The sequence below is a fragment of the Elephas maximus genome, chromosome 19, assembly GCF_024166365.1.
Source record: "Elephas maximus indicus isolate mEleMax1 chromosome 19, mEleMax1 primary haplotype, whole genome shotgun sequence".
Classification (NCBI taxonomy): domain Eukaryota; kingdom Metazoa; phylum Chordata; class Mammalia; order Proboscidea; family Elephantidae; genus Elephas; species Elephas maximus.
The window spans coordinates 30422786-30438376 of NC_064837.1; the positions used below are offsets into that span (position 1 = coordinate 30422786).

Below are 15591 nucleotides of genomic sequence, written 5' to 3' on the forward strand. Positions count from 1 at the left end.
GGTAGAGGGTGGTATAGCTGATTGTAGAGCAGGAATCTCAGAGGAACAGTCATCTTCCTATGAGGGTGCAGAACAGTGGTGACATTGGAAAAGATGTTGGAGAATGAGCAACACCTGAGAGATTTCAGGAAGCGGCCTCTTCAGTTACAGCAAAGAGGTGGGTAAGAATGTTCAAGAAAAAGGTGGAGGATATGGATGTTCTTTGCCATCAGAAAGAACATCCAGAGAACCCATTAGAAAGATTTGGGGCAGAGGAGCTATAAGAGGGGGGCTTACTTTTTGGGTGGTGTCCAAGGGTTGGTCCTGCCTTAGTTTCCTACCCAGGGCTGCTGTAACAAAACACCACAAACTGGGTGGCTTACAGAAGAGAAATTCACTGCCTCGCAGTTCTGGGGGCAGGAAGTCCACATCAGGGTATTGGCTGTGTTGATGCCTTCTGAGGGCTCTGAGAGAGGTATTGTTCATGCCTGTTTCTTAGCTTCTATTGGTCCCCAGTAATTGTTGGCATTCCTTAGTTTGCAGCTGTGTCTGCCTCTGTTATCATATGGCTGTTGTTCCCTGTGTTTCTGTTCTCTTGTGTAAGATACTACTCAGATGGAATTAAGACCAACCCTATTTCCAAATAGTCGTGTTCATGGGTACCAGACGTTAGGACTTTTTTTTATAACTTTTGAGGGATTCAGTTCATTCATTAACAAGTCCCAGCAGATCCTGACGGTTGAGGGGAGTGGGGATTTTGAGACTGTGGGAGAAGCTGGCTGGGCTTGGATTAAGTGTGTTTTTAAGAGTGTTTGATTTAGGCATATTTGGCACTGGGAAGACTCTAGTATATTCACGGTTGGTGCTCTATGAAGGCCTGTATGCCCAGTGCTATCTCAAGTCTTCTGGTAGGGATTGGTGAATTAGACTGGCATGCTGTTGGGCAGAGACTGCTATCTGGTTGAGCAGTAAGACACTCTCTGAAGACACTCAAATATGAACAGGGAGAGGTTGGGAATCTGCATGCAGGATTTTGTAGGAGTTGAGAGCCTGAATTATGCAGGTAAAATTTGAGTTACTAAGGTCTTGTTTGTACCCAAAGGCTTTTGAGGCCCAAGAAAATTTGGATTATGTTGCTCTTGACCCATAGCTGCAAACAAGCGGTAAGAGGGGAAGAACATCTTTCTTGTCTTTGGTCTTTTGTGCCACACAGTTAGAAGATTCCCTAGGCAATGCTGTCCGGACTTCAGAACAGTGAAAACACTCAGTATTTACTTACAGCTCTATGAGGCAAAACACGTATCTGGAAGTGGTGGGGCAGGTTGGGTAATAACCCTGAGTGATACCACCATGCTGAATTCAGAATTCCCATTCTGACCGTCAGGGCTTTTTAACTGTTTATACTATTTAGAACCTGAAGTGAAGGGACGCAGAAGACCTTTGAGGAGCTTTCTGTGCTTGATGGGAAGAACTTAACCTTCCATTAGAGCACTCCAATAGGAATGGGAGAATATATATTTGGGTGGCAGGAGTCAGTCTTTTTTGACCTCTAGTGGTCACAGGCTCAAGTGACAAGCCTGAAGAAGGGAACAGAGGCAAAAAACGTTCACATTTGAGTGCTTACTATGTAATGTTAGGCACTTCTACACTTTATATTATTATTTAATCCTCATAAGAACTGTCTGAGGTGGTAGGCATTATTCTCTTCATTTTATAAAAGGTGAGGAAACCGAATCAGAAAAGTAACTTGTCCAGAGTCAAACATCAAGTAAGTGATGGACCCTAGGATTAGATTTCAGATTTTTCACACCCCAAAACCTGGGCTTTTCCTTCTTGATAGAGGATGTAGCTTGTTGAGATTGGTGTGGAAGGTTCTACTGGCAGTGGGAAACTGAAGCTTCAGTAGAAAAAAGGGAGAAACAGAGGCAGTTTTAGAGGGTAAATAGCATCCTTCAAAGGGAATGACTGAGGCAGGTAGAAAGTAGGTGTATGAGAAGAGGCAGCAGAGGGGATGGTTGGCCCTGAGGACAGCTTAATTAACTCCTGACTACTGATTGGTTGGGATGATAGGGAACTGGGGACTTGGCAGGTGGGGTAGGAGTGGGAGGAGACAAATTAGAGTAAATGCATCCAAGAGCCAAACCTTATAGGATTTTCTCCTAGTTTTCCTTCACTGGCCCCATCTGGACAGAGGCCCAACTCTCTAGCTTGTCATCAAATTCTGGGCCAAGACGACAACTTGATTTAGCAGGGCAGGTTGACTATCCAAAGAAGCTTTGGCTCTATCCTTCCCTCTTTCCCCTGATGAAAGGCCATGTAGGTGAGTGGAAGGAACACCCCACCAGGAATGAGGAGACTGGTGTTGCAGTGAAGCCTCTGTAGTATGACAAGAGGAAGGACACAGCAGTGGCAGTGATTCAGAGAGGTGTGCTGGGTAGAGTGACACATTTATTCATGGGAGGTAAGTATAGATTGTTTTCTCAGGGGAGCCTGAGAAGCATCGTCAGGAAGTGAGCTGATGTATTTGGAGGTTTTAGCGAGGGTCTGGAGCTGTTTCCTGATCCTTGGCTCCCAGGGCCCTTTAGCCTGTGACGTGTCTTTTACTGGTTTAGAGAAATGAGATGAGAAGGCAATGGCTGCATGCAAGTCTGAACTGATGGTGGGGCGTAAGACAGATCCTGTCAGGGCTGTCAACTTTTCTTCTTGGTCCATCTTGACACTGGACTTTGCAACAAACAATGGGCTCAGCTGTGCAAGTTGAAAGTCTTGGATAGTTAACTCTTCTGGGCTCTCAGGCTCCTTCCGGAACCTTGTAGGCTCTGGCTCTACATTGGTCTCAGGCGCCTCATATACAAAGAGAACCTTGTTCTTCAACTTTTTTTGGACCCAGGGATCAGTTGAGGCCAAAAGGATTAATGTTTTTTGTAGCTGCATTGAAACAAAGGTCCTTGGGCTGGTATACTTCAGGCTCAGGCTGGGAGAGGAGGGGGCACCCAAGAGGAGGAGCTCTGGCCACAGGCCAGGATGGCCCCAAGGAGGAGGTTAAGGGACAGTGTCTGAGGCTCATTCCCCTCTCCGCCCTCCGGACAAGGAGCTAGTGGTGAGGTTGGGCAGGAAAGGCTTAGAGAAGGGCTAGAGAAGAGGGAGAAGCGGGAGGAATGGCTTACGCTTTTCTTCATATCCTGGCTCTTTTCTGCATCTAGCATGTCTAGGAGCAGGTGGTACACTTGAGGGCTGCGGATACCCAGGACACCCTGGCAGAGGCAGAGTGAGAGGCAGACTTGAGGGCTGAGCCCAGAACTGGTGGAGTAGATGGACTTCTCTTGTCTGCCTTTTGGCCTCTTAAGTGAGAGCACAAGTTCACGTGTGCACACATGTGCACATGCATAGAGTGCCTAAGTAGCAGCTCCAGGAAGATGCCCTGTCTGTGCCGTTTTTCAGTCTAGTCCCATTGTGACCCTGCAGCTTGGAGAGAGGGAAACCACCCACTGTTGTCTCCCCCTGCCCCCCACCACCCCAGCCAAGATATCCTCTTCCTTGCCACACCTCACTGCATGGGCCTCCAGTGCCCATTATTCACCAGGAAGAGTCAAGATAAATTCTGCAGTGTCTCCACCCCCATCTCCTGTTCCTTGTCCTACCCATCCTCAACCCTGAAGAAAAGGTTACTCTTAACTCCTGGCAGGGCTGGAACCTAAAAGGAACAAGCAAGCAAACAGCCTCCCCAAACCTTACAGCCCTTCCTCTTGGTAACTCTGTTCAATTTCCTATTCCCCGTGCCATCAACACATCTCAGGAATCAGGTCAGGGAAGTGGAGCTGGCCTTACCAAAGAGATGACTGCTTCCTGGCGTGCAGTGGCACATGAGTTCATCAGTTGCCTATGTAGATGGGAGTATGTTGAGGTCCAATTAAGAGGTGGAGGAGAAAGGCTGGTGGCTTCTTCTCACAGGCATAATGCCAGTGAGTGATGCTAATTTCATTCATTTCCTTTTCTTGTTTCTTGGGTCAAGAAAGGGGCTGGGTAGGGAGAGCAGGTGGTGGAGTTTTCTAGGAGGCACTAAATGGTTAGAACTCACATCTGCCCAGGACTTTACCTTTAACAAATCCTTTTCATGCCCTCATCTTAATTTAAGCTTTATAGCAAGCCTGAGTGGTAGGCATTATCAGCTCCATTTTACAGATGAGGAAAGCCCAGGGTCAAAGAGTGTCTTTCCCAGGGACACAGGGAAGTGAGAGCTGAGAGCTAGCAGCAGGCTCTCAGCTCTCACTGACCCTCCTGTTCCTTTCCCACAGCCTAGGATTTAGCCCTGGCATTTCCTAGTCCGGGCTACTTACGCCTCCACCAAGTTCATCATCATAGGCTTCATCTTGAGCTCCTCCACAGTTTCAGCCACAGCCTGCCTCATAGCCTGCAGAGGGATCAAGGTGGGACAAGAGAGAGGGAGTGTAGTGAGGTACATCTAAGTGCATCACAAATTTTATTGAACTCTGTGCTACATATGGTCCCTGCCTTGAGGAGCTCAGAGTCTGGTGAGGGGGAACAGACGGTTAAATATACAGTTAGGGTACTGTGTTAGTGTTACAGCTGGGCTAAGTGCAGGGTGCACATCAGAGGGTCTCCCAACTTGGTCTGGGGGACCAGGAATGTTTCCTGGAGAAGCTGATGCCTCAGCTGAATCCTGAAGGATGAGTGGGAGTTAACCAGGCAGAGGGTTTTGGAGGGTGGTTCCTGGGCAGAGGGGAGAGCACGTGCAAAAGCCTGGCGGCAAGAGGGAGCATAGGGGAACGGAAGATAGTTCAGCTTAGCGAGGCAACCAAACTGGGACTCTTCAAAACGAGGCACTCTGAGTAATTACACTGGGACAACAGAGGACTTGCAGGACATGGCTGCCCTAAGCATAGGGTGGTAAGCAGGGCTTGGGTTGGGAAGGGCATTGTAAGCCATCTCGAAGGCGTTAGGGAGCCCTGAAAAGTTTTATGCAGAGTCGAAACATAATCTGATTTACAATTCAGAGAAAATGTCTCTAGAAGGGCCATCGCTGGTTCTGTAACAAGTTGTAATAAAGGTAAAAAGTAAAGGAACCTAGAGGAAGGCAGGGTTGATTCTGATTGTGGCAATTTGGGAAGGCTGTCCAGAGGAGGTATCATTTGGATTTGTCTTGAAGGAGCAGTAGTATTTTAATAGGCAGGAGGAGAGAGGAGTTACTAACCAGTGGGAGTGAACAGCTTTTTACCCTTGCAGAGAAGGGTAGAATGATTCGGCATTTCAAACTGAGAGAACTGCCTAAATAAAGGCAAAGTAGCTTAAAAACATGAGCTGCATTAGGGTAACAGGGAATAGGTTAGCGTGAATGTGATACTTTGGGTCGGGGGAGGTCTCCAGGGATGGGAGAGCTTGGGAGCTTTGGTGACACTCACCAGAAAAGGTTCATTAAACATCTTCTTCCTGAGTAGGTCAAATGTGAGTCCCTCCAACTCCTGTGCCCGGATCTTTTCCAGCCCAATGGTCCTGAGCATCTTGGTGGCTTCCAAGCGGTGCTGAGGGCAGGGTTGGGGAAGGCATGAAGGACAGACCCTTTTTTACCTTTACCCCCAACCTTGTTCTAGCGTTGGAAAAGTAAGGGTACAAGGCACCCCCAGAGTTTACCTCAAGGACACTGGAAGAGCACAGCTGCTCTAGGATGGCCTTGATGACTGCGGCTGAGTGCACGTGCATCACCTTGACCAGCATCCTAAGTGCCTTTAGGGGGCAGGACAGGGTGGGGCAGACAGGGCCAAGAGGACTCAGAATGGCCATGCTGACTTGAGGGCTGAGCTAGAACTGGTGGGATCAGGTGGGGTTCTTTCACCTGCCTCTTGGCCTCTTGAATGAGAGCACAAGTTCATGTGTGCACATACATAAATGAACATCCATAGATATCAGATGTGCACAGACACATGTATACTTATATGTCCACGTGACCTCATATGCATATTCATATTCACAAACACACAGTGCTCCCTGCTGAAGCTTCCTTTCTCTGGATGAGGATGACAGGATCCAGACCCTTCCCAAGTTATGAGTGACTTCTGTTTTCCCAGTCCTCCCTGGGCGACCAGCCGCTTGCCCCTCATACCTTCATCTGCTGGGTCTTAGGCCCTCCGCCTAGGCACTGCAGCAGGAACTCTAGGACCACCTTGCTGCAGGGCCTCAGGAAACCCAGGCACAGAGCTGCCTCCAGAGCTGCATCATTCGGCAAGGCTTTCATCAGCATCTGCAGCAGACGTGCCAGCTTCCCTTCGTCCCCCACAGGAGCCCTCTAACAGGGAGGCAGGAGGAGAAATGGGCAGGATGAGGGCTACATCCTTAGCCAGGCTTTGTACTTTGTAAGAGGGCAATTCACTGCTGCTTCCAGACCACTGTCCCTCCTTCCTAAAATGAGTCTCATGTCATCACATTATTTCATCCACTTGACCCTTATTTTTGATGACACCTACTGGCTCCTAAATCACCTCTCCTCACTTCTCTATGATTTTATCTCTCTGGTCACTGTTTTTCTTTAATGCTTCTGTCTTAATTCCCGGCACTTAAAGAATATATACATGTAATTGATCCAACACCTCTCATCCAATGACCTTGTCATCCACTCTACCTCAGCCACTAATTCCCCACAGAGACCTCATCATTACCCATATCTGCAGCTTCTCCATAATCTCCATTTCATGTGGATCTCACTCTGACCCTCACCTCCTATCTTTCCAGCTCACCTCTTATAGTATCTTGATGTGAACAATTGTTTGACTCCCCACAGACCAACAATCCACTGCTCCTACCGCCTTTTCACTGCTCCTCACCTCCTTTCCTCTTTTTTTTTTTTTTAACTGTGCTTTAGGTGAAGGTTTACAGAGCAAATTATTTTCTCATTAAACAATACACATACTGTTTTGTGACATTGGTTGCCAATCCGGTGACATGTCAGCCCTCTCTCCTTCTCGACCTTGGGTTCCCCATTTCCATTCATCCAGCTTTCCTATCCCCTCCTGCCTTCTTGTCCTTGCGTCTGGGTTGGTGTGCCCATTTAATTTTGTATACATGGTTGAACTACATGTGTTATTGTTAGTTTTATAGACCTGTCTAATCTTTGGCTGAAATGTGAACCTCAGGAGTGACCTCAGTACTGGGTTAAAAGGGTGTCTGGGGGTCATACTGTCAGGTTTTTTCTCCTTTCCTCTTTACCCAGCTTAAATTCCAAGGTCCTGCTATAATCACTCCCTTGCCTCACCCTCAGTTCTTTACGCCCTCTTGCTTCATTGTATTCCCTCGACAAAACCACAATCCTGGTTAAATCCAGCTCTGCCTGCACCTCCTTGAGAAAAACACACAATCATGGCAACTGATCTTGCTTTAAATATATGAGCATGAAACTCATGTAGAACCTGATGCTGCCTGGTAATCGTACTATTTTTCCCTGAGCAAATATCTTTTCCACTCCTATTTCAGTCTTTCCTCTGGAACCTGTAATACTTCTTCCTCTATTCTCACTCTGGTGAGACTCAAGGTCAGCTGATGACCTTGTTTCTTACTTCACCAAGAAAATTAAAGCAAATAGAAAAGAAGTTCCATAGACATCTACCAACACATCTGTCCAACTACCAACACCTGCATCCATATGCTGCCCTTCCTTTCCAGTTGTTACTGTGGACTGTGACCATATGTCTATCTTATCGTCAGTTTCTTCACTTGTGTATTAGATCTCATCCCCTCTCACCAACTCAAGGCCATTGCTGCAACAACTCTCCCTGCTCTCTTCAGAATCATTTTTCTAACTATAGGATTGTTCTCCACAGCGTAGAAACACACTGTTACTTTTCCTCTTTTCTAGAATCACCTCTGGTGCCAACTGCTGCCCTTTCCAGCAAAACTCTTTGAAAAGTTATCCATACTTGCAGTTTCCAATTTCTTGCCTCTTAGGCTCTTTTAAACCCACTCGAATCATGCCTTCACTCCTACCACCCCACTAAAATGACTCTTGCTAAGATAATCAGTGGCATCTACATTGTTAAATGCACATATCAATTATCGGCCGTTACATTCTTTGATACAGTTGGTTTCTCCTTGATATATCTTCTTCACGTGGTTTTTCAGAAAGGAAACCATGTGGTGTAGTGGGTAAGAGCTATAGCTGCTAACCAAAAGGTTGTGAGTTTGAATCCACCAGGCACTCCTAGGAAACTATGGAGCAGTTCTACTGTGTCCTATAGGGTCTCTAGGAGTTGGAATACCACATTCTTGGTTGCGTTCCTTCCTCCTTGGCCACCTCTCAGTATTTGCTGAATTCTTTCTCTTCTACCTGGCCTCTTAACATTGGGATGCCCCAAAGCTTGATTTTTGTTTTTTTGTCTTGGTGATGAGTGTCATGACTTTAAATACCATCTGTATGCTCACAACTCCCAAATTGCTATTTCTAGTTCAGACTTCTCTCCTAAGCTTCGAATTGTATATCCAACTGCTTACTTGTCATCTCCCTTGGAGGTCCAGTAGACGTGTCAAATTTGTCCAAAACTGAACTTCTGATATTACCTCTAAACCTATTCCACCTATAACTTTTTTCATGTTAGTTGATGACAACTCCATCTTTTCGGTTCCTAGGCCAAAAACCTTGGCTTCATCCTTGTTTCACCACTTTCTTTTACAGCTCACATTCTATCAAAGTTTTACTTTTAAAATATATCCAGAATTTAATCACCTTACACCACCTCCACTGCTACCACCATGGTCAAACCGCCATTCTCTCTCTCCAGGATTGTTTCAGTAGCTCCTAATTGGTCTCCTTGCTTCCACTCTTAGCCACTGCCCTTTGCCCGCCCTTCCACCCCCCAGTTGTTTCTCACCACAGCAGTCAGAGTGAACCTTTCGAAATGTTAAGTTAGATCATGTCATTGTTCTGCTCAAGAACCTTTAATGACTCCCTATTCCACTCAGACTAAAAGCCCAAGTGCTTAAAACAACCCAGAAGGCCACAATTATCTAGTCTCCTGTTAACTTCTGTGACTTGACATCATTTCCCATGGCTCTCTATTCCCACTCCACTGCAGTCACACTGGCCTCCTTGATGTCCCTCAACCACACCCACCTTAGGGCCTTTATGTTGACTGGTCCTGGCTGGAATGTCTTTGCTCTGTCGTCACCTTCTAAATGAGGCCTTCTCTGTCCACCATGTTTAAAATTGCAACCCATTCCCATCCCCACTCAGCATTCCTGCTCACCCTCACCCTGCTTCATAGTTTTCCCTATCGCCTCTAACGTACTACAGCAGAACCTAAGAAATCTGGGACCTGTGCAAGGCGGAAACCTGTCAGAGAAGGAAAACTCAAATATTTTCAAATAAAATGAACGATAGAAAAGTGGTAAGACTGCACCCTGTCAAAGGCAGAAAACTCCTGAGACCCAGAAAAACAAGGCAATCCCATTGAGTTCTGGCTCTTACATGTTTCACTGTATGTACTTTTCTAATTAAATTTATTGGGTAGCATGTATTTCTCCCTACTAAAATGTAAGCTCCGCAGAGCAGGTTCTTTGTTTTGTCCACTGATATATCCCAAGGGCCTAAAACAGTACATGACACGTGATAGGTATTTAATACATATTTGTTGAATAAATGAATGAATGATGGATTCTCTTTCACATGGGGCGGTGATGGGGTCAAAGTAAGATGATCCTAAAGTGAAAAAAACCCAGAATAGTGTCAGAGAACTCCCTTGGTCCCATTCTGTCTTGAGAGAGGCTTTATTTTAATAGGTTATTTTAGGGATGATAAATGGTTACCATTTAAAGAGCATATGCACTGTACTAAATTCTTTACAGACATATCTCATTGAATTTTCTCAACAATGCTGTAAGGTAGTTATTGTCTCCATTTTACAGATGAGCAAAACCACAACTTGGAAAGCTGGCTTTTCAGAGGTTGTATGACTAATAAATGGCAGAGCCATATGCTTCTGTCCAACTCCACAAGGAACTCCACTCCCTATCCAAGCTGGGAGCTAGGCTGCCTTCTTCCTGATGTAACTCATAGGCAACACGGTCAATTACCTTGTCTCAGTTTGCCCCAGTTACTGAATCTGCTCCCAATCACCTTGTCTTTAGGGACAGCCACCCAGTTGTTCAGAGCCATCCGTAGCCCCACCAGGGTCTCCATCCTTCGAGCTTCATTTCTCCCCTTCAAATGGTGGATGAGAGCCTGGATCACATGCTTATTCAGGCAACCTGGACAGGGAGGATCCTCAGGTCAAGGCAGAGCTCGGGCTGCTGCTCCTCTGCCAGAATCCATTTGACTCCACTGTGCCCTCAAGACAGAAGAAGTTCCAAGTACTAGCTCCCAAGGTGTTGCCCATCTTCCCAGGACACTGGAGCAGCTGGCTGGACTCTACCACAATTCCAAGAGCCTTCCTCTCTGCCCATTCCAATCTCTTCTTTCCTTTCACCTCACCTTCCTTTCTCTGCCCAGCAGTAATAGGATAGTTCCCAGGCTCTGTTAAACTCAAGGTTGTAGTGGGTGTACATTCCACTCCCTTTTGCCCTTTCGCAAATGACTTGAGTACTGGCTGCACCTTCTCCTTTCTCAGCTACCCCAGTTCTTCACCCCAGGAGAGAATGTACTTACCCAGGAGAGCCAGGGATCGATAGGCCTCGAACTTCACTTTCTCTGGACCAGTTTTGGCCTGATTTAGGAGGCAGGTAGTGGAAACATACCACAGGTGATAGAATGTCAGAGGTTTAGGGATCATCTCAGCCCACCTTTTTCATTTTACGAGTGAGGAAACTGAGGCCAAAGAGTGACCTTTCTACACTCAAACAGAGCAGAGGCAGGGTGGTGCAATGGAAGGAACACTGGATTTGGGAATAAGACTTTTGTTCAAATCCCTGCATCTGGTATCTAGTAGCCACGTGGCCTTGGGCAAGTTACTTGGCCTCTCAAAGCTTCCCTCTTCATATTAGAAAAGTGCAGATGCTAATTCCTGTCCCTATTGTTGGTGGAAGATTTAAATGAGATTATGGATAAGGATGCAGGATCCCAGTTGTGAACTGGCATAGAAGCATATGGCAATGTTTCAGTTATTGGTAGAGAGTGAACTCAGCCCTAGTTCTTTCCTGGCTTTCAGTCCAGTCTTTTCTATTAGACCAAGGAGGTCTTCAGATTCCCCCTTTCTCATCCTTTACATTAAGCTGTTCTTGAAGAAGCCAAGGGCAGGATATAGGGGACATGCTACACACTGGTGGCTCTCTCTGCCCTGGATCTGACCCAGCATCCTTGCAGCTTCTGGGGAGCCCTGTCTGCACCCATGTGCCTATTCTCTGCACACATCACACCCTGTTTCCCTCTCCCCTGAACTCCTTGCGGCCCTAGACTCACCACCTCCCATAATGCCTCCATGATGAATTTGTCATTGATGCCCAGGCACCCCAGAGCCTGCAAGAACAACAGGGGTGGAGGAAAGAAAGAGACCTTGGATACCACCCCTGGAATTATCCTCTGGACACAGCTGGAATTTGTACTTTGAAACCACCTCCACCTCCACCTGCCTCCTCAGCCGCCTTTTTACTCTCCAGCGCAGCCAACTCCTAACTGTAACCAACCCTTACCACGTCTCACCTGAGCTGCGTAATGTTGCTCATCCTCTCTGGGAGATTTCAGACTTTGTGTGAGTTCCTGCCCATCCCAGGCAGCCAGTGGAAAAGAAGAAAAGGATAAATATAGTACAGAAGTTCAAACAAAGGAACTCATCCAGTGTAGTCCTTTTTCCTCCCCTCCCTCTACTGGACAGGCAGGGACTGAGGGCTGAAGGATAGTGTGAGCCCAAGGTAAGAACACTCACAGAGAGGGAGCCTCCCCACCCCCTTCCCACCATGGCCCCTGACCTTTAATCTTTGCCACTTCAGGGGGTCCAAGGTAGGCCCTAAGGCCCTGGTTGTCACCTGAGGTTTTAGAGTCAATTTGTTCATGGGGAGATGAAGTTTTTGGAGGTGAATACTCTCCCTGAAGTGCCTGCATGAGAAATTGCACAGACCTTCTTGGTTCCCTTGCTCCTTCCTCCCTAGATCACAACCCCTCCTTGCAACAGTCTTCAGCCCAGCTCAAGAATGGGACCGGAGGAAGACAGAGAAGAGTTCAGTGACACCCACCCAAACCAAGGCTCCCTTCCACCCAGGGTCCTCTCTGGGACCTGTAGGCTGACTTGCCCCACTCCCTGTTCTACCCCATCCTTCTCCTTCCCCTCTTTCCTAGACGGTGTGGAGGATTTGGGGGCAGGTAGAGCACACCTAGGGAGATCTCTCATTTTCCACAGTATCTTCTGGCCCTCGCGGTCCTCTCGCTGGTCATAGAGAGTATGCCAGTGCGAGTAGATTTCAGGCCTCTGGGAGTAGCAGTAGGGCACCGAGTGTGGCTTGCTTGGGTGCTGCCTCCAGCACTCTGGACTTGGGGGGAACTCTTCCTTTGGCATCTGGGGGTATGAGTGGCAGAGAAGTCAGAGTGGGTATCCCTCAGTAAGGGTCTCCGAGGCCCTTACATGTGTGTTGGATCTGGGCTGGAGTCACAGCTTCCTCTTAGCCCACGTGTGACTTGGGAAAGTTACTTCACCCTACCCAGGTCTCAGTCTTCTCATCTGTAAAATGGAGCTAATCATCCTCGCTCTGTGCCCCTTCCAAGGTTGTTGTGAAGATCAAAAGAGATGAAGATTGTGAAGCCATTGGTGAGCTGTAAATGGATCTGTACAAAGTTTGGTTAGCTGAGGATCTCAGAGCTCCCTGAAAAGGTAATCTGGGCAGAGAGATGAAAAGGAAGGCAAGGGGTGGGGGAAATGTGGAGTTAAGATGGGGAAAAGATAGGCTACTCATTCATTCAGGAATCAACAAATGTTTATTGAGCATCTACTATGTGCTAAAAAGGAGCCCTCGTGGTGCAGTGGATAAAGGGCTTGGCTGCTAACCAGAAGGTTGATGGTTTGAACTCACCAGCCCACTGTGCGGGAGAAAGATGTGGGAGTCTGCTTCTGTGAAGACCGATAGCCATGGGAAACCCCATGGGGCAGTTCTACTCTGTCCTATAGGGTTGTTAGGAATCAAGATTGACTCGACGGCACTGGGTTTTGTTTTTTTGGATTATGTGCCAAGCACTGTGTGAGGTGCTGGTGGTGCAGTCATTGCCCCTGCCCTCATGGAACTTACAGTTTCATTGGGAAAACAGACTTCTTCAGATAAACTGTCTCAGTTGTGAAACAGCAGCTCTGACTGTAGTGGAGGGTTTGCGGTAAAAAGGGCTTTTTGTGAGGATTTGGCTGGGATTCATCCCTGCCCTTTCTCAAGTCTTCCTGTTTTTACAGCAGATTTCTCTGGGCAACAGGGAATAGGAGCTTCAGCCCGTGACTCCCAAGTTGGTGACTGAAAATATGATATTAAGGGTTCTCAAGTGATTGTCATGATTTCCGAAAATGGAGCACTGACCCACTATGAATATGCTTGCTGGATTTAGCAAAAAATAAACACAAAAAGCAAGATGCCAGGTTAAAACTGAATTTCAGGTAATGAATGCCATATTTGGGACATACATATACTAAAAAATTATTCATTGTTTATCTGAAGTTCAAAATTAACTGGGCATCCTGTATTTTATCTGGAAACCCTGTTGGATCCCTGTGTTAACTAATAAAAATAACTCCCATTACTAAGCACCACCTGCATAGCTCAGGCCTGAGAGACATTCTGTCTCTGCAGCCCTACAAAGGCAGGGGTTGGCCTGTGAATGAGGAAGCACCTGAGGCTCAGAGAGGAAAAGTGACTTGTCCAAGGTCACGCAGAGTCAATGTCTTCCCCAGAGTGAGTGCCAGGGTTCTCTGAGCTGGCCTTGATGGGAGGGGACAGTCTGCTGTCCCTCCTACTTTGACAGTGCTCCCAGGGTGGCAGAAATTAGGGGTCTTACCTGTTAGCAGGACAAGGGTAGGTGAACAAGAGCTGTGGCTTTCCTGAATTCTGGGAAGAAGGATAAGAGTGTGGTGTAGTAACAAATGAAAGAGCAATTGCAAAGGTGGGTTAAAGACTCATTCGTTCAGGTATTTATATATTCAGCATTTAGTGAACACTAGTGCCAGGTATTTTTCCAGGTACTAGGGAGGTAAGAAAGGCATAATTCCTGCCTTTCAGGGGCTCATAGTCTTCTAGTACTTTGCTATTCAAAATGTGGTCCACGGAACAGCAGCCCATTGTCATAGTCTGGGAGCTTCTCAGAAATGCAGACTCTCAGGTTCTACCCCAGACCTGCTGAATCAGGACCTTCACTTTAACAAGATCTCCACATGATTCCTATGCATGTTGAAGTTTGAGAAGCTCTGATCTGGCAGAGTGGTTCCCAACCTTGGCTGTATGTTAGAATTATCTGTGGAGTCTTTTAATAATGCCTAGGCCCTGGCAGTCTGCTCCCATAAAGATTTACAATCTAGAAAACCCTATGGGGCAGTTGTACTCTGTCACATGGGGCCGCTATGAGTTGAAAATTGACTCAAAGCCATCCAACATCAGGCCCTACTACATCAGTCTAATCAAATCAGACTCTGGGGCGATGGAGCCTAGGCATTTTATGAAGCTCCCCAGAGGATTTTGATGTGCATCTAAGGTTGAAAACCATTGACTTACTTCAGCATTTCTCAAACTCAAGTGTGCATCAGGATCATTGAGGGGCTTGTTGACACACAGATTTCTGGGACCCCATCTCAAGAGTTCTTGATTCAGTAGATCTGGGGTGAGGTCTGAGAATTAGCATTTCTGGAGGTCCCTGGGTGGTACTTGGCGATAGTCTACTAACCTAAAGCTTGGCGGTTCAAACCCACCCAGCAGTGCTGTGGAAGAAGGGCCTGGAAATCTGCTTCTGTGAAGATTACAGTCAAGAAAGCCCCGTGGGGCAGTTCTGTTCTATGACACATGAGGTCGCCATGAGTTGGAATCGACTCGACTGCAATGGTTTTTTTTGGGTTTGGGGATTTGGGCAGGGACCACCAGTCTGGTTTGTGAGTTATAAATGTTAATTAGTGATTAACAGAAGGAAATAAATGTGAAGATAGATAGAAGCAGATGGTACAGATGAGGGACACCTAACCTGGCTGGGAGGATCAAGGAAGGTTTCCCAGAGGAGATTATATACAAGATGAGTCTTCAGTACAAGTAGGAGTCAGCCAGATAGACAGAGGGAAAAGCACCAGGCACAGGGAACAACCTATGCAAAGACTTGGAGGTGTGAGAGTTGGGGTAGAGAGCAGGATGCAGGTCTGGGAGCAGAAGTTGGGAGACACACAGGTGCCCCATCTTCGAAGGCCCCATGGGTCCTGCTAAGGAGCTAAAGACTTACCTTGAGGGTTCTGGAGAGCCACGGAAGTACCCAAGGGCCTGCCCTATCTCCTCCCATGAATTTGCTGAACTCACTTAGGCAGCCTCTGCTGGGAGTGGGAGCCAGGCACTGGCTTTCAGGTCCCTGCCCCTGGCTCTGTTCCTCTCCATTCTAGCCTCACCTTTTGCCCTCTCTTGAAATTCCAGCCATGGGCACTTGGACATTGACTTGGTGATGGTTTTCTCATAGACCAT

At 47.1% G+C, this 15591-nt stretch overlaps 1 protein-coding gene across 1 annotated transcript; it reads right to left on the reverse strand.

Moving 5' to 3' along the window:
• Positions 1–2427: 2427 nt before the first annotated feature.
• On the reverse strand, positions 2428–15591 carry HEATR9 (HEAT repeat containing 9). The gene is given in 15 exon segments (XM_049861333.1): positions 2428–2907; positions 3147–3233; positions 3808–3859; positions 4317–4390; positions 5400–5519; positions 5629–5721; positions 6098–6280; positions 10097–10227; positions 10625–10682; positions 11375–11431; positions 11615–11671; positions 11881–12007; positions 12283–12464; positions 13940–13989; positions 15519–15591. Coding segments are annotated over 15 exon segments (1824 nt in total).